This window comes from Lepisma saccharinum, chromosome 1 (assembly GCF_977018435.1).
Source record: "Lepisma saccharinum chromosome 1, izLepSacc3.1, whole genome shotgun sequence".
NCBI lineage: Eukaryota > Metazoa > Arthropoda > Insecta > Zygentoma > Lepismatidae > Lepisma > Lepisma saccharinum.
Genome location: NC_139229.1, coordinates 187,417,976 through 187,445,114, shown reverse-complemented (window position 1 = coordinate 187,445,114; position 27,139 = coordinate 187,417,976). Strand labels below are relative to the sequence as shown.

Genomic DNA, 27,139 nt, shown 5'->3' with positions numbered 1-27,139 from the left:
AAAACGGTCTTGAAAGCTACGCATGACCCATGTTCTCTGGTGTTCTGACTGTTCTTTTTCTCCCATGCGGTTTATTTTGAACACTTCAAACTTCACGCCATTGTTTCCACCATTCATTCATTGTTTTCCTGTTAGGAACTCGTCCACGGCATTGTTGATAACCATACTCCCTGCGGAATGCACGCTGCACCGCTAAAATTGACTTCAACACGAACTGCTCCACACAAAATATACGTTTCTGTAGAGGCTAACGCTCCATTCCTACTGAAATCCAAAGTTGCTGTGTACACGAGGCAGGAGGAAACCACCCTCCCAATGCATTTGTTTTGCAGTGTTGCCAACCTCAAACTGTGTAGTTGAAAATGCTCCACCCGATATAAATAAACAAGCATTGGTCAATTTGACTCAAATTGTTATATTTTGGTACACAATGACCACTAGGTTTTCGGACACACAAAACACATTTGCTCTTCGTAATTACATTGTCATGTCATACCATAATGAAAGCAATAAGTGCATGTGTTCCACAGTTAGTAACACTTCACATAGAGGTTGATTTCCTTCAATCTGTATGAGTTTTCAATATGAAACTTGCACAATGCACACATCAGTCTGCTAGCAGAGTGGTCACGTTATGTGAAGTCGAATGCCATCGTTGCTGATGCTGGGAACACTGTTTTCTATGCAAAGTTCAGTTGTTTCAGCATGGTCAAACAGTGCCAGGAGTACAGATTTTGTGTGAAAAAAATCCACAGTAACTGCCATAGTGCGTCAATATGCAGGGTGGCCACCCTCAGAGGATGTATCACCAACTAAGCACAGTCCAAAATGCCCTCACAGACGTGTAGTGGGCCAACCCCAGATGCCGTCATGCATCCCCATACCATCACTGACGCAGGTTTCTGTACCCGACGTGCATAACATTTTGCTTCATTCTGTTCCTCCTTCCGACAAATGACTGTTTTCCGTATTTTCCCGTACACAACATTGAAAATGGATTCGTCCGTCCACAAAACCCTGTTCCACTGCCGAAATGTCTGCTTTTGAGAATCCTCCAACACTGTGCTATGACCAAATGATTACATATGTTGCAACCAAATATCAACTATACCATTTACAATGTGGCCGCGGTGGCTCAGTCGGTAACGCGTCTGACTACCATGCTCAAGGTCCCGGGTTCGATCCCCGGCCGGTTCAAATCCGGGAACTTTTCTAACGGTGGAAGCGGCCCTGGCGCCTACCCAGCGTCGAATAACATGGGTACCTGGGGGAAACCCTGGGGGTAAAGGCGGTCAGGGGCTTGATGCTGATCACATCACCCCCACTCACGACCGGATCAAGAAAGTGTGGGGCGTTACCCCCACACCCCCTATACGCCTTCATGGCGTGGTGCTATGCACAGGGGAATTTTTTACCTTTACCATTTACAAGAAGTTGTGTCCCAAGTGTTCAGTTGTGAAACCCAGCCATGTCATGGAATGAAAAACCAACTGCAGGAAGCTGTAAAAACATCACCTGACAAGATAAGGTGGAAGTTCATGGTCACCTTAGATGAAGTGTGGATATTGTTGAAATCTAATTAACTGTGGAAAAGTTCATACAATAACAAACAGAAGTGTTAATGCAAAAGAACGAAGCAGTTTTTTTCTTCTGTTATTACACTAATTTTTCTGAAATGTTTCATCATTGTGGCTGGATTTTGTTATGGGAGAACTTAGATATGTTCCATCGAAAAAAAGAACACTGCGTGTTATCAGGAATGTGTGTTGACTGATATTTACAAGAAGGAAATCCCCACATTGTATGGACAGGATGCTAATTGGGTGGAATTACATCAAGTAAATATATCAAGACACACATCCAAAGCATTGTTGGCATTCTACAGACTGGTGGAAGCTGAGCTGAGGATTTGAGCTATTCCCTGTAATAATGACATCCTGGTGAAGAGTTCCAATGCCAGTCAAATGGACCACTGTGCATGTGGACTTCTGAAACTGCACCTTTCTTCTCATATGTATGTATAGTAACCAACATGGGGAAAGCTTGCCAACAGGATTGGGATAAGATGCCCATTGTACAACTACAAAGAAGTCTTCTCCAAAGGAAACTGCAATGTTGGTAATACAGTGATATCGCAATTATATGTTTTGCGATAGTACGTTTTTCTCATACTTTTTTTTCCTGGGGGTCCCTGCCAATTCCCCTAAGGCTGCGTGTACTTGCTCTTGGAGTTAAAGTTTTCCGTGATGATAAGATCTGCCACCCGTTCCCATACAAGTTTTCTTATCAGCTGCAAACATGGGACCAGACTCTCGACTTGGAATTTTATTTATGTCGCTTATATCGGAGGGCATGGAATGACCAATACACCCTGGTGGGCAAGCCATGTCTGCCTAAAGCAGATCGGAAACTGATATCTTTGAAGCTGTCAGACAAGTCACTGGCGCCACACTTCTTTGCCTGTTGTAAACATTACAAACAAGCTGAAGAAAGAGAGGGGGAGTCAAGAGTGGCCTGCAGGAAATGGGGAGTTCCGCTGTGTCTTATTACCTTCATATTTAAAGATAATACGGTTGTTGAAGACAGAGAAGTTGCAGTACTTTTTTTTTGTGTAAAACGAAATTGAAGATAAACGAATTATTGAACACTGTGGCTTATTTTTACTGTGTGAATGGTTCTGAAGAATAGCAGCGATTATAGTTAACACTGTGTGCATTCTCTTTCTGCAAGTGCCATTTGAAAAAGGCACTTATTTTCCTTTCGTTACTGTGGGATAAATTGAAGATAAAAGGCCATAACTGCTCAACCAGTGCATGTTTTTGAAAAATTTAAATTCTAAATGTAAGAATGAATAAGAAGCAACATTTTAAGAAACATCCGAGAATTAAGGGTCCAGGGGGGAAGCAGGGGCAAAATCCCAAAGTTTGAATTTTTCCGTAATTATGCAAAATTTCGGAACGCCGTAATTTTTTCTTTTTTCAAAGTTGCGGCACGAGCATTACATATCCTCATAGAGTGGTCTTTTGTCGTACTTTCTTCAAAATTTGGTTCACCCAGCTTCCATAGAACCGACACTAGAAGCAAAATTCCTTAATTATGCAAAATTGACGAATACCGTAATTTCAGTTCTTTTCCCCCAAAGTTGTGGCATGAGCATTACATATCCTCATAGAGCGGTGTTTTGTCGTGTTACCCTCAGAATTTGGCTAACCCTAATTATTTGGAGGCACAATGTATAAATTTTACCTCCACTAAAAGCCCTGTCTTTAAGGAAGAAAACAAAACCAATTTACTTCTCTACGACATTTACGACATTTAGTTCTTGAGTTACGATGTTTTTGTACTTGTGGCAAGTTCAAAAAGCACGTGCTTGAAAAGGCACCAGCTTAAACAGGAATACAGGCATGCGAAACTTCGTCCACTAAAGGCTTCAAGTCCACTTTATGCACAGAAGGCTAATCGGGACTGGGCTTAACAGTTTAAAGTGGGATCCGACTATGTGCCTCCACCGGAACCCTTTGATTACAAGGTGACGACGTTACTACGATTCCATCGGAGAGGCAAGGGAAATGTATATGTAAGCTCCCCCGTTACTACAATTCCATCGGAGAGGCAAGGGAAATGTATACGTAAGCTCCCCCTCCTGAAAATCATGGGGACGCCCGTGGCTCTAGTGGTGAAAAAGATTAATCTTGTGTTATCCACAAGATAGAGTTACTGTTTTGTTTATCAGAAGGCAGCACACATGCTAAAAGATGCATCCTTTATTTTGGATGAGTCATTGCTGTCAAAAGCGATATCAGCAAGGGACTTCTTTGGAAGAGCCAGATATAACACTGGCACTGGTAGCAGCCTCCCTCCAGACAGACTGGCACCAACGCACTGGTGGCAGAATAGAAGGTCCTGCACGTTTTAATAATAAACTTGTTTAAGACTAGAAAAGCTGGACTACAGCATTTTTTTTTTTTTTTTTTTTTTTTTTTTTTTTTTTTTTATACGTCCCCCGGATTATTCTCAATGGATCAATTTACGTGTATTCCTCAACGGCGAGCCTGAGACTTATCAGCCTACTTTGAAGCCCTCAGGTAGTGGGAAATCAAATAAGAATTTGTTAACGTAAACCTTGCTAACTCTCGCACACCAAAAATATATTTAGATGTCAGTTAATGTTAATATATAACACTTGCACTCACAATTAAAGTTCTTATTACAAACAGAATTGCATTAAGATCATAATACTTCTTCACTACACAAATTAACATATTCACATTTCCAAAATCACTTCCATTATCCAGCAACATTCATAATATCTCTCTCCTCACAACCCACAATCAAATGTTTTAAGGTTAGTCCATAACCATAACAGACTACCCAATTGAACAAAACAAATTACGTCATCATAGACAATTAACATATTAAACATATTAAACACTTAAAATGATACAATAATATTATGGCATCCTCCCACAAACAAAAATAAAATTAACAAAATGAAAATGGAGTAAATTTTATTTTTCAAAACTCTGGGGCCATCCACTCAACTCAACAACTGCTTCTCAGTTTCTTGGAGTGTAGGACAGGACAGACGTATTCCAAGTGGTAACATCTAATTGTTTAAAACTAGTTTCTCCACTATCGAAATCTTCCGTCTGTGTAGCACTTTCTTTTTTCCTCCAATTGTAGTTACCCCTATACCGGTTATTGCGATGTGGGGAGAAATTATTATTACCATACGAACTTCTTCTTCGGAATGGCGTTCTTCTTTCTTCTCCAGAAGATCGCTGTGATCCCTCGGAGTTCCTTCTTCTGTAGAACCAGCTTCTATTTCCTTCTGAAGGATTGTTACTTTGTCGAGCACTACCACTGAAGTTCTCATTATCAGATCTTCCGTTACCTGCAGGCACCTTCGCTGAATTGGGTTGATTACTGGAGAACGTCAATTGCCTAACTCTAGCTTGGTTAGGTCTTCTGTCCTCGAATCTTGGGTTTTCTGTCCTCCATCCGTCGAGTTGCTCCAAGGCTTCATATCTTCCCAAGAAGCTGGTAAGTTGGTCCATGTTGCGTGGATCGCGAGTAAGTACCAACTGACGCACTCGCAGCGGAAGTTGACTAATAACCAAATTCAGCACCTCAGTTTGGTCAACGTTATCAACAAGATTACAATACGAGCCATATGTGTCCCAGCAATATTCTTCAAGTGAGAGGCCACAGCTCCTAGAATACCGTTTGTTTCTCAGCGTCTGCATTTCCCTTTGCTTGGCATCAGCAGAGGCATATTGTTTTCTAAAGGCAGCACAAAAATGTTCGAAAGTCTTCCACTTCTTCTCATTTGCAACAAACCACGCCTTAGCCTTTCCTACCATAAGAGATGGCAATAACTTCAATCTAAAAATCATAGGGACATTCATTAGATCCAGGTATGTTATTAGCTCTTTTAAATACCTCTCAGCAGTGACAGTATTAATCCAGGGTGGCGACAGACCTGGAAAACCTGGAAAACCGGGAAAAGTCAGGGAATTTGAGGTGTCAAAAAAAGTCAGGGAAATGTCAGGGAATATTGTCTTTATTTACTTCGAACACTCTTTTGACGAAAATTGTTATAACTCGGGCACTATGGGAGCAATCTACTTCGGATAACTTTTGTTTTTCAGCTAAAAGATCAGCGCATGACACCGTGTACAATTTAGAACACCGGACCGAGGAAGGGGGCTGGGGGGAACGTCCCCCAAATTTCAATGGAAAAAACGTAAAAATCTGGAGTTTGCCCCCTCTTCTCCCGCTATTTTCTGGAGAAGGCGAAACTTTAGTATTCTTTTCAAAGAATGGACATTTCTCAAGAGAATGAAACATGTTTCATGTTCTTGGGTGCCATAGAAGTTGAATAATAAGCCAAAATGTCATTTTTTTCTTTAACGAAAAATAGGTAATTTGCATTTTTGGAGGAAAATTGTTATAACTCGGACACTATGGGAGCAATCTACTTCGGATAAGTTTTGTTTTGCAGCTAAAACATCAGCGCATGCAACCGTGTACAATTCAGAACGCCGAACCGAGGAAGGGGGTATGAGGGGCGCGACCCCCGAATTTCAATGAAAAACAAAAATCTGGAGTTTGCCCCCTCTTCTCCCGCTATTTGGGAAGAAGGCGCGAACTTTAGTATTCTTTTTAAAGAATGGACATTTCTCAAGATAATGAAACATGTTTCATGTTCTAGGGTGTCATACAAGTTGAATAATAAGCTAAAATGTGATTTCTTGTTTTGTTTTTTTTACGAAAAATAAGGTAATTAGCATTTTTGGAGGAAAATTGTTATAACTCGGACACTATGGGAGCAATCTACTTCGGATAAGTTTTGTTTTTCAGCTAAAACATCATAGCATGCAACCGTGTACAATTAAGATCGCCAAACCGAGGAAGGGGGGTTTGGGGGCATGACCACCGAATTTCAATGAAAAAAAAAATCTGGAGTTTGCCCCCCTCTTCTCTCGCTATTTTCGGGAGAAGGTGCAAACCTTAGTATTCTCTTCAAAGAATGGACGATTCCAAAGAGATTGAAACTTGTTTCATGTTCCTGGGTGCCATACAAGTTGAATAATGAGCCAAAATGTGAAACTATTCGGAAATGTGTCATGGATATGTTGCGGAGAGGGGGGGGGAGGTTGATCATCAATATGAATTTCCCAGGCTTGCTCCAGACCTGTGTCAGAGTTTCAACCCAAACAGAAGAGTATGAGGGTCCAAAAAGCACATTCATGTCGTAATCTGCACCATGATACCATATGGTTTCATCGGGTCAGAACAACCTGACTCTGATGATACCATATAATATCATCGAGGGAGTAAAGGTTAAGCCTGTAAATATTACGTTGAAAATGCATTGAATTATCATTTTTTCTTGTCCGTATGGGAGAGTAGTAAGGAGAGAACTGTCAATAGATGCAGGAGATGGGAGTGGGTGGCACCGTCCGATAGTTGTCGGATGTCGTAGTAAGGCATTTTGTTCGGCAAACTGAAGGAACATGGAAACAAATAGGTTCCATTGATACATATGATTTTTGTCGAATATCGCCACCCGACAAAGTATCTCACTACAACATGTGACAGAAATTGCATGCATGGGACTCTTATGATTTAGGTTCGATGTCTTCGCACTGAAACATCCAACAAAAACCGTATGCATAAACAAGATGAGCTTTAGACTGCAAATATGCTGCTGGAATTGTATTACTCTTCTGGCTCACTTCACCTCATTTAATGTATCAGTGCTTACAAAGGTTTTCTTTCATCGTCCTGACGTATTAGTGATTTCGCACAAGTTAACATACGTTTACAATCACATTGCACTATTCTTAGATATCAAGAAGACAAGAAGAATCCAACATAACTGGATATATATTGAATACTATCACGAGAAAGTGAAACATAAATCTGCATTGGTGAACGTTATAAAAATTGGCAAGTGCACACTCCCAACCTCAAATTTACTGCAACACTAGTATTGCAATGAAATTAACACCATTCTCTGTCCTGTTTGTTTAAACTCGTGAGAGATGGTCATTAATCTCTCACTGAGTAACGTTAATGTCCAATATTATGAAATAAAATGCTAATAATAAATACGTAAATATTTTAATATCATATTTACTCGAATCATTCAATCATAAAAGCAAATCACTTTCTTCAAGAATTGACTTTTTTCTGCCAGCCCTGCTAAATTTTCACTTTCCATCTACTGATTTATACGAGGGGTGGCCAGAAAGTAATTTCCGATTGATTTTTCGCAAACGCCAAAACCGTGAAAAATGGTAGTTGCTGCGAAGTTATGTTTAGGAATGTGCAGTGATGTCTGGATACATTTTACGCCCTTTCTAAATATGAAAATAATGCGAATTTGTCATAAAATGTGAATTTGGCGTTATTAGCGATTTTTTTTAAAGAAATGACCTAAAACAACAAAAATTTTCATGAAATCCAACATTCTTGTCTTTTCTAGGCCTGTTTGTGTACATAGAACATGCAAGTTTACCAACATTTTACTCAAGAGTAAACTATAGAGTTATACGTACATGGAATAATTCCGACAGCCACATTAAATCCTGTATTTCCCAGGATTTTTTCAACTTCTATCAAAACCATTTGCATCACAGAGAAAAGTGGCAGGGTTCTAACAGGAGATCGAGTGCGTATCTACTGTCACACGGGATCCACATCCTCGTATTTGTCGCACGAGATATGTTTTGAATTACGAAGCTAATGCCCGGTTCGCTCAACCATCTTTAAAACGTTCTTAACGAGTTGATAGTTAACGCATCACTAAAATCTTAGCAGCCTGTTAAACTTTTAATGTTCGCTCAAGCGATTTTATAGGCCCGTTAACTAACGACATGTTAGAGACGTTTTGCTTTGATTCCTTGCTATTCTCATACTTTGACACGAGAAATGCAACGTTTTCATTGGTTGCACCGTGGACAGTAGACTGTGCGTAAGCGATTTGTTTTTGTTTTTTTTGTATGAAATCCCAGGAACAAAAATAAATAAAGTAATGTGTAACACATAAATATATGTTTAAGAAATGAATGTTACTTAGGTATTTACGTCCGCCCACCGAAAATGTTATGTATTAGGATTAACAGTTGCATTGTAATTTCGTAAGTTAGATTTAAATGAGTGCCTACCAACTGCAAATACAAGATAATAAATATATAAATAAAACTACTGTTCTAGGTTAGTGTAATCTGTTTGAAATTTAATTATATTAAAATGGCATTGCAAAAGAGGCCTAAAGGTGGAAATGAACGTGTGTTTGCTATAATAATTTTCCTCAACAAAAGAGAACATTTCACGAAATGTACACCATGCATAACTTAACTTACTGTCTATGGCAATTAAATAATATGTAAATATTGCAAGTCACTTCTATTGGAATTGATGTGAATGTGGCATTGCAAACAAGAAATCTACTGTTTCCAAATAATCACTGACAAAAAAAGAAGGCACGTAAAATGTTTACCAGTATGATTACCGTTCATGCATATGTACAAGGGACGTTTCTGAATGGTTGTGTTTTTGTTTCGTACAAATATTTTTCAAATAAAATATATATATAATACAATACGATATTTTATATTTGATTTATCATAAATGGTAAAAAGGAAAAGTACACTGTTAGACAGTATCCTCACCACTTGTACGAACGTGCCGTGCAAAAATACTTTCCGAATGCGTGGTAGTGTGTTTTACAAACAAATATGCATACTTTTACAATGTCCGTGCACGAAACTACATTATCAGAAACAGCTTAGGATTAAGCTTTTTTCTTAATGAAACATACATATGTAGTACGGTACTTTACATTATATTTGGTTATTCATTATGTGATGAAATTGTAGTCATTCAGAAAATGTACCTTGTACATGGAACGGTTGATTAATATATTTTAAATTTGATTTATCATAACTGGTTAAAAAAAACAAAAAAAAAACAAGTGCACTGTTAGACAGTACCATTACCACTTGTACATAAGTACAAGGAAAAATTTCCGAATGGATGTGTGTGTGTTCTTCAAACAAATATGTATACTCTTACAATTTCCATGCACGAAACGACAACACCTTTAAACTGCTTAGGACCTGAAGCTTAACATACATGTGTAGTACGGTTCTTTACAATATGTTTGGCTTTTCATTATGTGATGAAATTGTAGTCATTCAGAAAATGTACCTTGTACAAGGAACGGTTGATTAATATGATATTTTACATTTAATTTATCATAACTGGTAAAAAATATAACAAGTGCACTCAGACAATATCATTACCACTTGTACGTATGTACAAGGAATATAATTTCCGAATGGATGGTAGTGTCTTTTATGTCACTGCACAATGTCCATGCACGAAACTATATACCTGAAACTGCTTAGGACCTCAAGCTTTTTTTTTTTTTTTTTTTTTTTTTTTTTTTTAATGAAACAACATATGTAAGCTATATTACGTGATGGGATGGTAGTCGTTCGTAAATGTACCTTGTACATGTAACGGTTGATTATTTTTTTAAAATTTTTAAGTGCTCTTTCAGTTTGGTATGAATACGATTTAACTTCCATTTGCATCGTTATATGTCAGCCCATTTTCAATATACTGCATAATAATTGTTTTGATTTTGTGATTATATTAAGACTCACGTTATATTAAACAACATGTTTTTTCTACAGTACTTACGTACAGCTACGAGCTAAATAAGTAAATAGGTTAGGCAGGTTTTCTTTATTTCTGTACTTGGTTAGGTTAGGCAGGTCAGATTTGGTGCTTTTAGCATCTCCAGTTTGCTACAGCTGTCCCTAGCCGCTTGTGATTCAGAATATAGAATGATGAACATTTGTGTCGAGCATTCTCGTCACTGCAAAATTATTTTTTTCCATGATGTTAATTGGAGTAGGTGGATAATAATTTGAAAAGTTCGAAAGAACAATTCCCTACTAGTTTGAAAGATTGCAGGCTACATTGTGTAATGTCACAGATTTATTTTACATTAAATGAGAGTACAGGACGGGTATTGCCTATTTGTAGGACAGTTGCTTCATTTTAATTTTATCTCTTACGTTTTCTGTCATTTTTCAGTTGAAAAAACAACAAAAAATTGGAATGGTAGTTATAAGCAGACATAAGCATAAACACAAGAAACCACGACTTTCTCCAGTTTCTATATGATCCACTGGAAAACGGCGTGGACGACGACACCGAATATTTTGGTGAATAACTTTATCTTATACAAATTGAAATATGTAAAAGGAGGTTACATTATTTTAAAAAGTCATGCGATATTTTGTGTTTATGGTTACAGTGCATTCAAGGTCGAAGCCCAATATTCATTTTAAAAACATCAAGTTCGTATAATTAACTATAAGCATATATTTTTGGCTCGACAGGCAAAATTAATAAAATTTGAATAATGTGTGATGATCACGATGCCATTATTGACAAAACTTTAAAAAGTACATTGATACAATATTTCTCATTTAACTTACATGTGATTTCTGATTTGCAGTACGAATTTATAATATGAAATACGAAATGGGAAAATTATTTTTGCTGTAGAAAGAAATCGAACTTGCGTACGTTTTGCGATGGTATGAAATAATGTGTTCAAATCGGTTTGGGATAACCTTTCAACACAACAGCTGTCATACGCAATTTCGCCATCTTATTTCCGACCCAACACATCGCGCTGTTAAGCACGTTAATGAAGCAAAAGAGTGCCTTTAGATTTAACGACGACATTAGAGGTCTGTTAGCCTTAACGAAGGTTGGAGAAATGCCTCGATGTGCTAATGTAGCGTTAACTTGATTTAACGCTTCTTTAAAATTTAACGCGCATTGAGCGAACCGGGCATAAGTGCGCTCCATCGGCATTTGTCAAGCGAGTAATAATGGAGCTCAGTCGTTAGGGCGTCTGACTACTATGCAAGAGACCCGGGGTCGATCCCCTGCAGGGGAGAACCGGGATGTTTTCCGCCTATTCAAACTGCTTCGGCACCAACCCAGCATCATATGAAGCTGGTACCTTGAGGAAACTTTGTGGGATAAAGGTAGCCAGGATCATGGTGCTTATCAATCACCCCCACCTTTAGCCATGATCAAGAAAGTGTGGGGCCCTAACTCCACACCCTTATACACCTTCATGGAAAAGTCCAGGGGAGCACTTTACTTTTACTTCCTCAAAAATCTGTTCCAACATATCAAACTGTCACGAACATACGTAGACCATGTGATCTACAATTTAAAATAATAGTTTAAAAGCACAATGGAGTATTAAGTTTCGGTATATTTGGCAGATAAATGTTCTAAAACAAAAAAGCGAATTTTGGGAAACTTAATACTGACAAGTCAAAAAAAGATAATGCCAATTTTTTGGTGCCATTATATATCGGTATCAGTCACGTGAGATTGATTGATTTTAATTTTTTGGGTGCGTCGCCACTTATGGTTATTATGCACCCTTCAGTATATATGGGGGAAATTCCATTATCTAAAATCCTTACCTTAAAATTTAAAAAAGGGGTATGGAAAATAACTTTCCCAAAAGAACTCTCACGAAGAGGCGTAAGTCATGTGACTTACAATTTGAAACAGTAGTTTAAAAACACCATGAAGAAATAATTTCAGATATTTGCCAGAAAATGCGCTAAAATGAAAATGTGAATTTTGAGAAAAATAACACCGTATAGTAAAAAATAAAAAATAAGAAAATACACCAATTTGAAAACAAATAACAAAATATCAAGGTCCCTACCGATTAGGCATAAATAAAACATGAATATCAGTTGTAATTTATTGCATTAGTAAGAGTGAGCCTTAACCTAATTTTCGGCATAATCACCACCACATTTGTCGTAGCATGGCACTAGATTTTGTATGCCCATGGTATATGTGTCGGACAGCAAAGACTGGAACTATCTCTACCGCAGTGTTGCCCTGCCAGAATCCTCTTCAGTTAAACAAAGAGATGAAAGTCGGTACATTCAAGGCCAGGGCTGTACAGGGAGTGGTCCAAGATCTCTCACCTGAAGTGATGCAAAGGGCCTGTGTGTACTCAGCTGTACAGGGTTGTGCACAGTCGATTGGCCTTCCGTGAATTGTCTGCACCATCGTCTGACCATACACGACGTCCGGTCTGCACACCTCACACAATTGCTGGTGGCTCTGTGCCAAATTCTGAGTGTACATTGTAGGCTAGGCTCGGTGGGAGACTGTATGACGGCTGCATTGCAACTGTACCAGATTACTGCTACATGCCACTTCTTCCTGCCTGCATGGGTGTGTGTCTATCTCTGACCACCAGTGCTGCGTATAGGCACCATTGGAGCTTTTTTCAGGATGCCCCTCGTATATGAACTTTCAGAAGCTTTTATTATTAGAGTGTTCCTGTTTTAATGTATGGTTAGCTAAATCAGGTACCTATACAATGCAATTCTATAAATTCTTTGCGTTAAATTTCTAATACCTACATACCCTTTTCGACAGCATTAATGGTATAACTGCATGTTGTCAGTTTCACAGTACTTCACTTGGATATACTGTACTGAAGCAGAAATCCCATTGATAATGTAAGGAGATATGACACTTTATTTTGTTCGATTCAATTGTTTCACTTATATGCAAGAGTTAAGTTGTTTGCTTTACAGAGAAGAGAGCTTGATGAATTGAAAAATGAGTCCGCACTCATGGTTCTTGCAAGCAGAGGGTCCCAAACCTCAGTGGAAATATCAATATATAATACCGAGAATGTATAAGGAGACTGATAAATTACAAATTGTATTTATTAATCAATCACTCTTCACTCTTATTTTTTTAAGTCGTAACTTTAAAAATAATCAAGTATTTTATTTTAAGCTTACTGCGTATGACAAAATTCCGTAATCCTTCCCTAGCTTGTGAATTGTAATAATTTTCCAAATTCACTCTTTTGCAGTTTGAATTCAAATCATAGAGAATAGAGAAATTGAGTCAATTTCATAGAAAATAATATTGGTACTTCACAAATCTATACCTGGATCTGTATGAGTTTATTATTTCCATTTGCAAAAACATCGATTTAGTTTAGTTTGTAATTGTCAGGGAAAAATGTAAATTTTGTCCTGGAAAACCTGGAAAAGTCAGGGAATTTCATTTCTGCTTGTTTGTAGCCACCCTGTAATCTCTCCAGTAAACTTTGAAAGAGCGTTAACATCAGACATGCGAAAATATTTGTAGGAACTATTCTTATAGGCATTGTCACGAGATATCTCATCCTGTTTCCATCTCTCAGACTTTCCATTATTATGTCTCTTCCTGAGCTTTGTAATTTTCCTAGTTTCAGTTTCCTCAGAACTAGAGGAAACTGCAGAGCAAGAACTTGACGAGTAACGATTCCTTTTACCCTCTCGTTGTTGAACCGTTCATTCCCGGTTGAAATACAGCTTCACCATTTTGAGAAGGTTCTAGAACCTGACAGTCTGCCATTAACATCTGTAGTTGATCGACCTGCCTATCTACAGATGCGACTTTCTCCGTAACTTCTTCAAGTTTCTTTTCTTGCCTTCTCTGATTTAGCTCTAAATTATCAAGTAATTCTGAGGAACCCTGCGTTGCTTCTGGCCTTGCATTTATTTCAACACTCTCTATTCGTCCCCTCAATTTCATTTTCCATTTCCTTTTCTTTAGCTTCTCTAGATGTGTTCTCCTGTGTCAAGTCTAAGTTCCACTTTTCATAATCCTCCTTTTGTTTTTCTTCCAGCTTTAGTATTAATTCAGCTACTTGCTGCCTCTCACACTCAATTTCCTTCCTCAGAGTCTCCTTAATTTCTCTACATTCCATTCGCCCCTCTTCTATTCTAAATAATAATTCTTCCTTATCTTGGCTGAGCAGCTTCATCAATTCTCCTCTTTCTTCATTCCTTTTTCTTTCTTGTTAATTTCTTATCCTTTCCTGTTCCTCTTTATCTTCTCTTCTGATTCTTTCCTGTTCCTCTTTATCTTCTCTTCTGATTCTTTCCTGTTCCTCTTTATCTTCATTTCTTTTTCTTTCTTGTTCATTTCTTATCCCTTCCTGTTCCTCTTTATCTTCTCTTCTGATTCTTTCTTGTTCATTTCTTATCCTTTCCTGTTCCTCTTTCTCTTCTCTTCTGATTCTTTCCTGTTCCTCTTTATCTTCATTTATTTTTCTTTCTTGTTCATTTCTTATCCTTTCCTGTTCCTCTTTATATTCTCTTCTTATTCTTTCTTGTTCATTTCTTATCCTCTCCTGTTCCTCTTTATCTTCTTTTCTTCCCATTTCCATTTTCTCCATCAGGGTTTAAAACAACTGTTCCAAACAAGGACTTCCTTTGTTACCCTTCTCTTTATAAATAAGACATTTCAATTCTTCCCCCTTATACTGCGATTTTGGCAAGGGATAACCAGCACAACGTAAGTGGAAGCTTCTTTTACAATCGTTGCACTCGACCTCTTCATCATCAGCTTTCCCTTTATCGGAACAGCAACTTAAAGTATCCATTTTTAACTTACGAAGATCACTTCTTAAATTACGCTTCTGCATACCCTACTCAAACACATTTATCGAGTCCTGCGTTGCGGCTCCAAAAAGTTTATACCTGTTACGTTCCCCGGATTATTCTCAATGGATCAACTTTCGTGTATTCCTCAACGGCGAGCCTGAGACTTATCAGCCTACTTTGAAGCCCTCAGGTAGTGGGAAATCAAATAAGAATTTGTTAACGTAAACCTTGCTAACTCTCGCACACCAAAAATATATTTAGATGTCAGTTAATGTTAATATATAACACTTGCACTCACAATTAAAGTTCTTATTACAAACAGAATTGCATTAAGATCATAATACTTCTTCACTACACAAATTAACATATTCACATTTCCAAAATCACTTCCATTATCCAGCAACATTCATAATATCTCTCTCCTCACAACCCACAATCAAATGTTTTAAGGTTAGTCCATAACCATAACAGACTACCCAATTGAACAAAACAAATTACATCATCATAGACAATTAACATATTAAACATATTAAACACTTAAAATGATACAATAAGTGGATGCGTATCATGTTGTTAGCAGCGTGGTTATTCCCGAACCAAGTTGCAGAAAGAAAGGGGGAAGGATTATTGTATTGTAAGGGACATACGAGCAATATTTCCTTTGCAGATAGCTGCATTAAAAAAAAAAAAAAAAACTCTTCATGAAATTATTGCATAGCCCTGCGCATCAGCTGCAGATTAATTATCTCTTGCGAGAGGAGATTAGCGACTGTTTTATATATATCCCAACCTACCATCTCTACCCATGGTCCTCCCTCCCACCACACCACAGAAGAGCACCAGTCCTCGGACAAAAGATGCCCCCAACATACTGACATTCCTCACCCCCAACCACCCACTGACTCCACCTCCGTCTTGAACCTTTCCAACCACAACCTCACAACCATCGAAATTGACGTTCTTTCCAAAGGTCTTACCTTCTCCCCAGCCTCCACCCCTAACAATTTCCGGCTACTATTTGACATATAAACTTTCGCCCGCAGACTTAGGTGGATGTATTTTTGGGCCAAGAATCCCCCCTCCAATGCTAATCCCTCAGACATACATCCCAGTCTCCTCCAATTCTGCCCCCCCTTCCCCCATGATCCCCCTCCTCAACAACCACCCCCTTGAAAGATACATCACCTCTGTTGTCAACAATGTTTCCGACAGTACATACCTCCAAAACTCCTCTTCCCACCACAATCTAACCCCAGCCCAGCACCAAGCTCTCTGGTCCCTCCGCAACGACCCGGACATAAAAATCCTCAGCCGATAAAGGGTTCACCACAGTAGTCATGAACTCCTCTGACTACGTGGCGGAAGCCTCCCGTCAACTCTGATTCATCGACCTACAAGCCCATCACGGTTGATTCATCTACCACACACCTAGACAAAATTCGGGATTTTGTCCTCTTCCGTGGACCCCCTGAAGGCCTATCCAATTCCACCATCTCCTCACTCATACCTGACAACCCCCGCACCCCCACTTTCTACTTCCTCCCGAAAATTCACAAACCGAACAACCCCGGGAGACCCATTGTATCCACCCATTGTGTCTAGCTACAATTCACCCACTGAAAGCATTTCAGCCCTTCTAGACTCTCACCTCCAACCCCTCGTCCAAGCCCTGCCCTCCTACCTCCGTGGCACCAACCACTTCCTTAACATCATCCAAAACTTACCATCCCTACCACCTAACACCATCCTCACAACAGTTGATGTCACATCCCTCTACACAAATATTACCCATTCCCATGGCCTCCGTGCCACGGAATCATTCCTTAACAGCCGACCCAAACCCCACAATCCCAGCACTCACTTCTTGATACAACTAGCCAACCTTGTACTTACCTGCAACAACTTCTGCTTCGGTGATCAACATTACCTGCAGATAAGTGGCACAGCTATGGGTACCCGCATGGCCCCCTCTTATGCCAACCTGTTCATGGGCAGGCTGGAACAGGAATTCCTTGACTCCCAGCAACTGAAACCACTCCTCTGGCTCAGATTCATAGATGACATTTTTCTCCTCTGGACACATGGCGAACCCTCCCTCACTACATTCCTAAACCAACTGAACGACTTCACTACCCTCAAATTCACCTGGTTCCACTCCATAGACCAAGTGACCTTCCTAGATGTGGACATCCACATTGCGGGAGACCACTTGGAAACTTCTATACACATCAAACCGACCAACCACCTCCAGTATCTCCACTACTCCAGCTCACACCCCTACCACACCAAAAAAGTCATCCCATTTTCCCTTGCCCTCAGAGGCCAGCACCTCAACTCATCCCCCTCATCCCGCCAAAACTACAACCTACGCCTGCACCAAGCCCTAACCAACCATGGCTACCCCTCCACCCTCATCAACTAACAAATCACTAGAGCCAACTCCCACAACCGCACCAAACAACCCAAAACCAACCCTCCAACTCTGATCACCCAATACCACCCCCACATTACGAAAATCAGACATACCCTCCACTCCCTCCTCCCCATCCTGCACAGTGATCCTGATACCAGGGACATCTTTCGGGATAAACCTAGGGTCGTCTTCGGTTGCCCCCCCCCCCCCTAACCTCCAAAACATCTTGGTCCGAAACACTCACACCCCTTCCACACCACTCCCCCCAGCTCACACTCCACCCTTCCACACCACTCCCCCCAGCTCACAGGTGCAACAAACCCAGATGCAAGACCTGCCCCATACTCATCACCTCCCCCACCCTCCTGATCCCCACAGCGGCAGGTGAGTTCACCCTTCACCCTAAGGGCACCTGCCACTCATCCAACCTAATTTACACCCTCATCTGCCAAATCTGCGGCAACTTCTACGTAGGCGAAACCTCCACCCCCTTGAATCTAAGGATCAATAATCACCGTTCCTCCACCCAAAACTCCGATTTCACTGTTGCCATCCACACCAACAGCCATAACACCACCTTCAATAACTGCTTCCGTGTTGCCATCATCCATCTTTTACCCCCCCCCCCCCCCCCGCTCTGACACATCTTTCCGCAGGCGATGGGAAAGGGCCTATATAGCAGGCATGCACGCCACTATACCCCCCGGACTCAACCTAGCCAACCAGTAACCCTTTCCTCTCCCCCCCGAAACTACCCACCCACCTTACAGTAAACACTGGCTAAAGTACTTTTCGTCGTCTATCAACTGTTTCTAACAACACTGATCGTAGAGACGCTACGGTCAGTATTCTGTGCCTCTCCTCCAAGTAACACCGATCTTTTTCCTTCTAGCCTGAAAATGTGACTCAGATCGCGAAATATAGAATAATTTCTCTTCGTGTGGTAAGTGTTTACTGTCTCCTTCGTCATTTGTATTTATCCACCCTTCTGGCACGTTTTCTGATCCTATTCCTGTGTTATATATATATATATATATATATATACATGTTCCTAAACCAATATCGGAGAACTGGGGTTGGCAAATTCTCCTACTTCTTTCCCGGCAAACCAGAAGAAGGGAAAGTTTTCTAAGCAAGGCCCTCCCTTATACTAGGAAGGATTACGTAAGAGCGTCTGTAAAGAAGTGTGAATAGTGATCGAGCCATGTTCTCAGTTGTCCACATATGTTTTTGTGGAGGAAAGGAGAACAAAGACACCTCAATCACACTTTTAGAATGCCCTAGAGAAAGCAGCATTTAGTGACTATCGTTTTGGCAATTGTACATTTGTTCCTCGATCTTAAGGCAGGAGTTGAAGGTCTCATGGGGAATGAATGCAAAAGCAAGGGAGAAAGGAGGGAGAGATCGCCTGGCATACAGAACAGGCTTCTGGCAAATTTTGTCATTGGCAGGATTTGGAAAACGTATAAAGCTGGAAACGAGAGTTACAGTAAACATAAGATCTAGATAAACATCCTAAGTTGAACATGTTTTTTATTTACAGGGAATTGGCTGAATGGATTAAGCAGGTAAACCTTGCTTGCACCCTTTTCACACCCCCCCCCCCCTTTGCACCTCCACTATCTATTTCTTGTGATTTTGTGAATTTACAATAATGATTTAGAACAGATCAGTGCAATACAGCAAACTTTGGTGCATATGTAGTACTACTTTTCTTTGTGTACTTAATTTTATCATTTTAATTATCTTTCAATAATACTTTTTCTCAGTTATACTTTTTTTTCCCCTTCTGTCCCCCATAATACGTATTACTGAGTTTTTTCTGTACACCCAGAGTGGTAGCCTTTATATTGAACAGCACTGTTGGTGGAGGCCAGAACTGTCATTGGTGATTGAACACTTTAAATCATCCAGATGGAAGCAAATGAACCTCTGTATAACCTGCAATGCCTGCAATGAAATCTTCCTGACTACTATTTTCTTTTGGGGGGCTTTGAAAGCCTTACAGACTGAAGAGACAATGAAAATGTCAGGCTGACCTTATAAGCAGCATGCTCTAACCAACTACTCCAGTTTTCTCAAGTCAAGATGCTCTTCTGGATTCACACATGTTTTGTCTGGCCAATTGTTACAACTCTACATTTCAAGAGATGCATCTCTTGATTTCATTTTCTCCATAAATTGCAGCGTGTCTCCATGAGTATTTTGCTCCTCTTAGTCTGTGAGTATTGTGGATATAAGCAGCTGCTTTGAAAGTCTCCTGTAAGTTAACAGCAAGAGTTGGGAAGACTGCTACAATTTGAGTCTGGATGATAGGCAGTGTTACTAATTGTGGAGAATTTGCCCTTATCGCTGTTTCATTGTTGACCTGATGTTACATATAATTATGAAGAACACATTTGTATATATATCTCAAACCCAGTGCTTACTCTGTACAATTATGATGATATGAACATTGTTTCTTTTATTTTTTGAGAATTCAGAATTCTCAGCACAATTTTTATTACATTGAAAATGAATGTTTATTTTTTTTTTAGAGCCAACATACCATTCTTGTTTAATGTTTTCACCAAATCTCACACAAGTGATGCTTCAAATCATCACATATTGCCGGTTCACCTTCCCGTACACGTTAAAGATCCTCATCTGAGAACATGATGATCCTTGTTCTGAATCGACGCCATCTTGGAATCTCCTGATTGCTCGCGGTCACGTGATCTATGCTATGCTATGATGTCACATTGTGCAGATTTGGACTTCTAAATTTTCAAGAGTAGATGGTTTTTGCCTCTTATGCCTGTACAGAAGTTTTTCTTACTTTACAATATTTTTGTCCTTGGTAACAGCACAAATGTGGGTAATATATTTTTTAAGCAATGTGTTGACATGTTAAATTTACTGTTAGCATATTTTATGGCAATATTTATCAATTTTGTACTTTCATATTTTCATAGATTGTTGGTACAGCTACAGGCATCATTTTATTAATATATTTAAAAATCTGTGGCTGGAAGTTTGTATTTCTCATTATCGTTCTTTCTTTTGTCTTACAGGTCCACCTCGACCAGGACCACCACAGGGGCCACCACCTGGACAGCCAAGGCCACCTCCAGGAATGGTAGCTATCTTAACTTTCTTCTTTTATTCTTTTTCCAAATTTCTAGAGTTAATTTAGGGACACAACACTTTCTGACGTCTGAATTGTCCTGATAGTTATGCAAAATCCCAGAACGTTGATAATTTTTCTGCATAACTCGTAAACACAAGAAATGTGCGAACGTATTCACTAACCTTTTTATGTAGCTCGATTAACCTTTAGCATCCAGATGGTCGATATTTCGATCAAGCCTGTATTTCCGTTGAGGACGGATGGTCGATATTTCAACCAGCAGCACACTGCAGCAATTAACGTGCCATTTCTTGAAAACTGCACACGATATTACAGTTCTTTATTGATCTTTAGTATACATATGAAGGTTTGACACACTCGAATTACAAAACAATATTTCCAATGGTACTATTATTAACAAGTAAAGTTTATAAAAGTCTTTGTTTTTCCTTTGTTACTCCTGCATTATTATGGGATAGATTTATAAAAATGGCTATAACTTCTAAACTACTGCATTTTTTGAAAAATTTAAATTCTACAAGCAAGAATGAGTGCAAAAAAAAATATGCCTGATTCTCGAAATTTGCATTGACCAATTGTTAGCGCATGGCAGCAATTAATGTGTCATTTCATGAAAACTATACATTGTATTTCAGTTCTCTTTTTTTTATTCATTAGTATACCTCCAAAGGTATTACACACATGAATTACAAGACAATATATTCGTTTTTACTATTATTATCATCAAGTACAGTTTGAAGAAGCCCTTTGTTTCCCTTTTGTTACTATGTGATAAATTCATATTATTGGAATGAGAGACGCGTTAATAGATAATTAAGGTACTCACATTTTCCGCGAAGCTGTTCTACATTATTTTCTATTAATTTCGGTAGCCACTGCCACCATCCTCGTTGGAATTCATTGTGTTGTTGCTTGGTGCTTTTCTGTTGTTTTTTCCTAAATCGCAGCTAGGTGTGCTGCTGTTGCCTGTATGTCTGTGTATATGTCATCTGGTGTTCACTGGTGTTAATTGCTGCAGTAACGGAAGCAAGGCGTTCATGGTTGTAGTGCATGATGGTGTGTGTTTGTTTGATTTTTATGTCTATGAGAGAGTGTGCTTTGTATTTTGACATGTACTTTCTCAATTTTATGGTTGTGGAATTTGATATGCTTGGTGAGTCCGGTGCTGGGTTGGGCAGTTTTTGCATTTGATAGGTGCTGCTGAATTCTCTCACTGATGGGCCTGATGGATCTGCCGATGTAATGAGCCTTGCACTCTCATTCAGCATCATAGATGCCTGAATTGTTGAGGGGGGAGAGGAAGTACCGTTTATGTTCGTTTAGTTGGTCAGCTATTTTGGGGGTTGGTTTGTGTGCTATTTGGATGTTGTAGGGGCAGAGGGCTTTGGTAAGGTGGTTGGATGTGGTAGGATGGTAGGGAATGGCAAACCATTTGGTTTTGCTACTGGGATCTGGTTGCGATGGTGGAGCAGGTTGTGTTGATGGTGCAGGTTGTCGGACTTGGATTTCAGCTTTCGTGCACAATGTGGAGAGTTGACATTCAGTATATCCATGTTTTAGTGTCAGTTCCGTGATGGTTGCTATCTCGTCCCTCAGGTCTTCTTCTCTGGAACAGTAGGAGAAGGCTCTTCGGAAGAAGTTTAGTCATATGTTGGTCTTTTGCTTGGGTGGATGGTTAGATAGTGCATGGATATATTGGTTGCCTGCATCTGGTTTTCTTGAAAACTGTGGTTGTGAATTTGTTGCCCCCACGGCTGATGGTGAAGTCCAAGAAGTTGATTTTGCTCTGCTTTTCATGTTCTATGTTGAATTTTAGTCTGGGGTGGATGCCATCTAGTTTTTCCAAAAACAGGGTGATCTCTTCTGTTTTTTTGTATTATATGAATATGGTGTCATCAACGCATCGTCCATATCTGAAGAATTTGAGTTCTGGAGTTTGGAGTATGCTTTTTTCAGCCAAATGCATTACTATATTTGCTATGGGAGCCGATAGTGGGTTTCCCATGGCAAGGCCTTCAGATTGCTCATAGAAATTATTTTCAAATTGAAAATAATTGTGTCTTTAGCACACTTCTAGCAAATTGGCAGTTTTGGCTACTTCCAGTGCGGGGACTTTGTTTATGGTCAGCCACCTTTCAACTGATGTTAGGACTAGGTTTATGGGTATTGAATTATACATGTCCACTATGTCGATGCTTGCGATTTTAGCACTATCTGCTTGCACTATGGATGTTTGCGAAATACATATGAAGCTTGTGGTTCAATTGAGTTATTTTGTTTTTGAGCCAGTTGGTAAGATGTATGGTAGGGTGGTAAACTTGAAAAAGAGTTCCTGGAGACTTAATCCCTCTAACCTCTCCTCTGGCTCCGTTTCATCGATGACATCTTCATGCTTTGGACACATGAAGAACCTTCCCTGACCACCTTCCTAGACAAACTTAACCACTTCAGCTCCATCAATTTCACCGGGACCCACTCCACCAACCATATCATTTTCCTGTATGTGGATGTGCACATGAAGGAAGGACATTTGGAGACCTCCATCCACATCAAACCTACCAACCATATGCAATACCTACACTTCTCCAGCTCCCATCCGGTCCACACCAAGAAAGCCATCCCATTCTCCCTGGTCCTCAGAGGTCAACACCTCACCCACCTCCCAACAGAACTATAAACTCCGCTTACACCAAGCCTTGACCAACCGTGGATATCCTTCCACACTGGTTACTAAACAAATATCCCGAGCTGCTTCATACACTCCCACCAAGAAACCTGCCACCAATCCCCCTGCACTTCACCCCCACATCAACAAAATCAGACACACTCTACGTTCCCTCCTTCCCATCCTGCACATTGATCCGGACACCAGAAATATCTTCCCTGATAAGCCCACAGTGGTTTTCAAATGCCCTCCCAATCTCCAAAACATCCTGATCCACCACAATCCACCTACTCACAATCAACTCACACCCACCCACAAATGCAACCGCCCAAGGTGCAAAACCTGCCCCATATTTGTCACTTCCCACAACCTCCAGATCCACACTGCCACCGGTAAATTCACCCTCTACCATAAGGAACCAGCTACATCTCTAACCTAATTTATATCCTCACCTGCAAATTCTGTGGGAGCTTCTACCTGGGGGAAACATCCACAGCCCTGAACCTCCGCATCAACAACCACCGCTCCTTCACCCAAAACCTGGACTTTGTTGTTGCCATTGACACCAATCACCACAATATTCCTTTTAATTACTGCTTCCAGGTAGCGATCTTCCACTCCTTGCCCCAATTCACCAACACCTCAAAACGTAGAAGAATGGGAGAGGGCCTACATATCGACCATGAATGCAACCACACCCACAGGCCTAAACAAGGCTACCCAGTAACGCCCCTCATCCCCTATCCTCACCCTCACCACCACCTTCCCCCCCAACCACTCACAGTTTTCGACAACCTGGCGAAAGAACCATCTATATTTTTTGTGGCACTGTCAACACTTTTTTTTGGGACCTGGCAACACTGCAGGTCATGGTAACTCTTCGTTCTTAGTCACCAAGTTCTAGGACGTGTCTCTACTCCTGAAGATGTGACATACCATCACGAAAATTTGAAGTTCTTCTGCGTCCGGTGAGTGTTTCCTCTCTCCTCTTTCACTTTACACACACACACCCACACACACTTACACCCACACCCCTCCCTCCAACCCTCCCTCCCTATCTTTCTCTCTCCCTTGCTCCCTCCCTCCAGGAATTCTGCGTGAATTATTGGCTCCAGGAATTATTCTTGAATTCTGCTTGCATTTTTCTCAAAATTGCAACTTTTATTAATCCAAATCCTATTGAATTTATACATATTTATAAATGAGTTTTTGACAGTTTAGTTAAAATTATTATCGAGGAAGGAAAAGAATGCTGTGTGAAAAATAAAACAGAATTCTCTTGATTCGTTTACTTTGTTAGTGTCCTTTGTAGAACATCTGACAGATGGAAGATTATTGCAAGATATCTTGAAGATGATTAGGTAGATTTGAGTTTGAAAGTCTTACACAATTAACAATTTTTTGCAGATTAGAATATCCTATAACATTTTTGACTTGTCTGTGTAGATGTATTTTGAGTCTGGGTATGTGAAATTGCAAATGTAAACTACAGACCTCGAATTAAATGTTTTAAATATAGAATTTAATTGAATTGAATTAGAATTTTTGGATATATTTGAATCACACAGATCCTTTATATTGTTGTTATATTTTTGTTTGTTGGTGTTGAGAGGTGGTAATACGTAAGGTTGAAATATAGAGAACATGAGCTTGTAACCTTGATTTTTTGTAAAATTCGCCTTGAAAACCGGGAATTATACTTGAATTTTATGGTCCTAGAGTAGCCACCCTGATATATATACAGGGAGGTTATTTCAGTCATTTACCGCGAGAGCGTCTTCCACTCAGCGGCCCTTTCATGCAACAGGTCCCGGTAAATTGCGTTACAGGAAGTCCGTAACAGAAACAGCTTGTTTTGTAATGTTTCCACTTTTCACAATTACAGTTACAATTACAATTGAAATAGGCACGTACCTTGTCGCAAGGATGCTGGAAAAGGTGTCCTCCCAAATACAGATATTTCTGGCACCTTATTTCTGACATCTAATCTTTGATTAGACATCGCTACTTTATCCTCAGTTGACAGAAAGGGAAGACAGCATCCTGGCACATAAAGCAAACCGAAAGCGTAAAATGATATTTAAAAGTAGTAATAATGATGATCACTAACCTCCTGTGTTATAAGAGATGTTGAAAGTAACCTCCTTCAACAGCAATACAACACGTTTCTTAGGTTCAAGAGATCCTGTCTCTCGTTCGTAATTGCCTGACCACTTTTCTGCAAGAGTTCGTTTTCGTACATAAAAACTCTGTTCAAGACTATATTTGTTTAACGACATAACTAATGAATGAATAACAATTAACACACACTAGCACTGAATAGCACAGTATAAACAACACGGGTACTGATAAATGCAAACAGAAGTGAACATGAGCGTGCACTCACTACGACTGGTAGCCGTCAGTGTTGCTAACCATTTTTCGGCAATGTCCCTACAGATGTAGTCAAAATGTCCCTACAACTGACCAAATTTCTCTACGCCAAGTAAAGCGCCTCATGAGCATGCAAAACAAGATAAAATATACACATTTACTTATGAAATCTTTCTGCTCGGTGCTTCCTCAATTAATGAAGGAGTGAATTTACAATACAGGACTCCTTCCCGATGTTTGTAATATTTCGCATACTCACTAATTGAGGCCTCCTAATCACGAATTTGAAGTCAAGATTTGGGGGTCACGTGTAGAAATTGCAAAATAAGTGAAATTAAATTGAGTGGTCCGCGATCGACACTATTGCTCATTATTTACCTGAAGATTTTGTGTTTCCAATACTTAAAAAACGAAGTATACATTCCTGATATTACTACGACCCCAAATTTTAACTATGTTTGCCTATCCTAACCTTACCGTGAATGGTTCGTGGGGCTATCTGTCAATGGTTTGTGGGGCTACCCGTGCATGGTTTTTCGACCCCAAATTTTAACTACGTTTGCCTTGCCTAACCTAACTTAACCTAACCTTACCAAGAATGGTCTGTGGGGCTATCTGTGAATGGTTTTTCGCTAATTGTGATTACGAACCGATAAAAAAATCTTATTTTCGTAGCAATTTCACGGCAAATGTTCATCATCGAAGATGCCATTTTCATATCGTGCAATTTTATGATCGATGCACTGTTGCCAAACTTACCTGTAATCAAATCAGTCCACATTCCACATGTTCTTCTACATCGTGATTGTCACTGTCACATGTTCTTTGGGCAATATACCGAAATCCATAAGTTTATTAATTAGCCCACAGCCATCTTCCTGCACACTCCACCTAACAATCTGTACAACATTAACATACAACATTAACAACTTTTTTGCTCTTCTCTTCCGCCATTCTTACACGATCCATGCTCTCCAAGTATGAAATCAACAGTGTGGCAATGCTGTAGACAGCGTAACTAATTGCGAATGTCAATTGTTCATATCAACCAATATGGCTACCATACTTGTATACGGAGAATCATTGCGAGAATAGAGAAGCTTCTACACGTTAATGAACAATTTTTTCACCTTACTCCAACAAGTTAGCTTGAGATAAATCATCACAACTAATTATTTCGTGAGTATAAGCAGTAGCATAGAAATTACAGAAGGGTCCGGTATTGCAAATTGTTGCCTTAATGAATAATAGGGGTGTGCGGGACAGAATTTTTTGGGTCAAGACAGGATTGGGACGGGATCGGGATGGGAATTTTTTTAAATCCTGACATTCGGGATGGGAAAAATTTGCAATTTCCCGACCAAGTCTGGAAATTTTCGGGACGAGAAATGTTCAAATTTTCCCGAAGCTCTCGAAATCTCAAATTCTACACGTCATTTTCACTTTTAGTGATTGTTTTTGCATTTCTAGAATAAAAACTTACAATTTCTGATAAGTTCCACAAACTTACAATGCAGAAGAGGTCG

General features: G+C 39.7%; 1 protein-coding gene across 7 annotated transcripts in view; it reads left to right on the top strand.

Moving 5' to 3' along the window:
* Nucleotides 1-27,139, top strand: part of LOC146005452 (cleavage and polyadenylation specificity factor subunit 6-like) — a 145,632-nt gene that overhangs the window by 24,206 nt on the left and 94,287 nt on the right. For 5 of the 7 annotated variants that reach the window (XM_083144711.1, XM_083144707.1, XM_083144697.1 and 2 more), the window contains exon 5: nt 20,499-20,564. In XM_083144711.1, the coding sequence (XP_083000837.1) occupies nt 20,499-20,564 (66 nt within the window). The remainder of the gene's footprint in view (nt 1-20,498; nt 20,565-27,139) is intronic. The other 2 variants (XM_083144702.1, XM_083144721.1) reach the window with 1 other exon arrangement.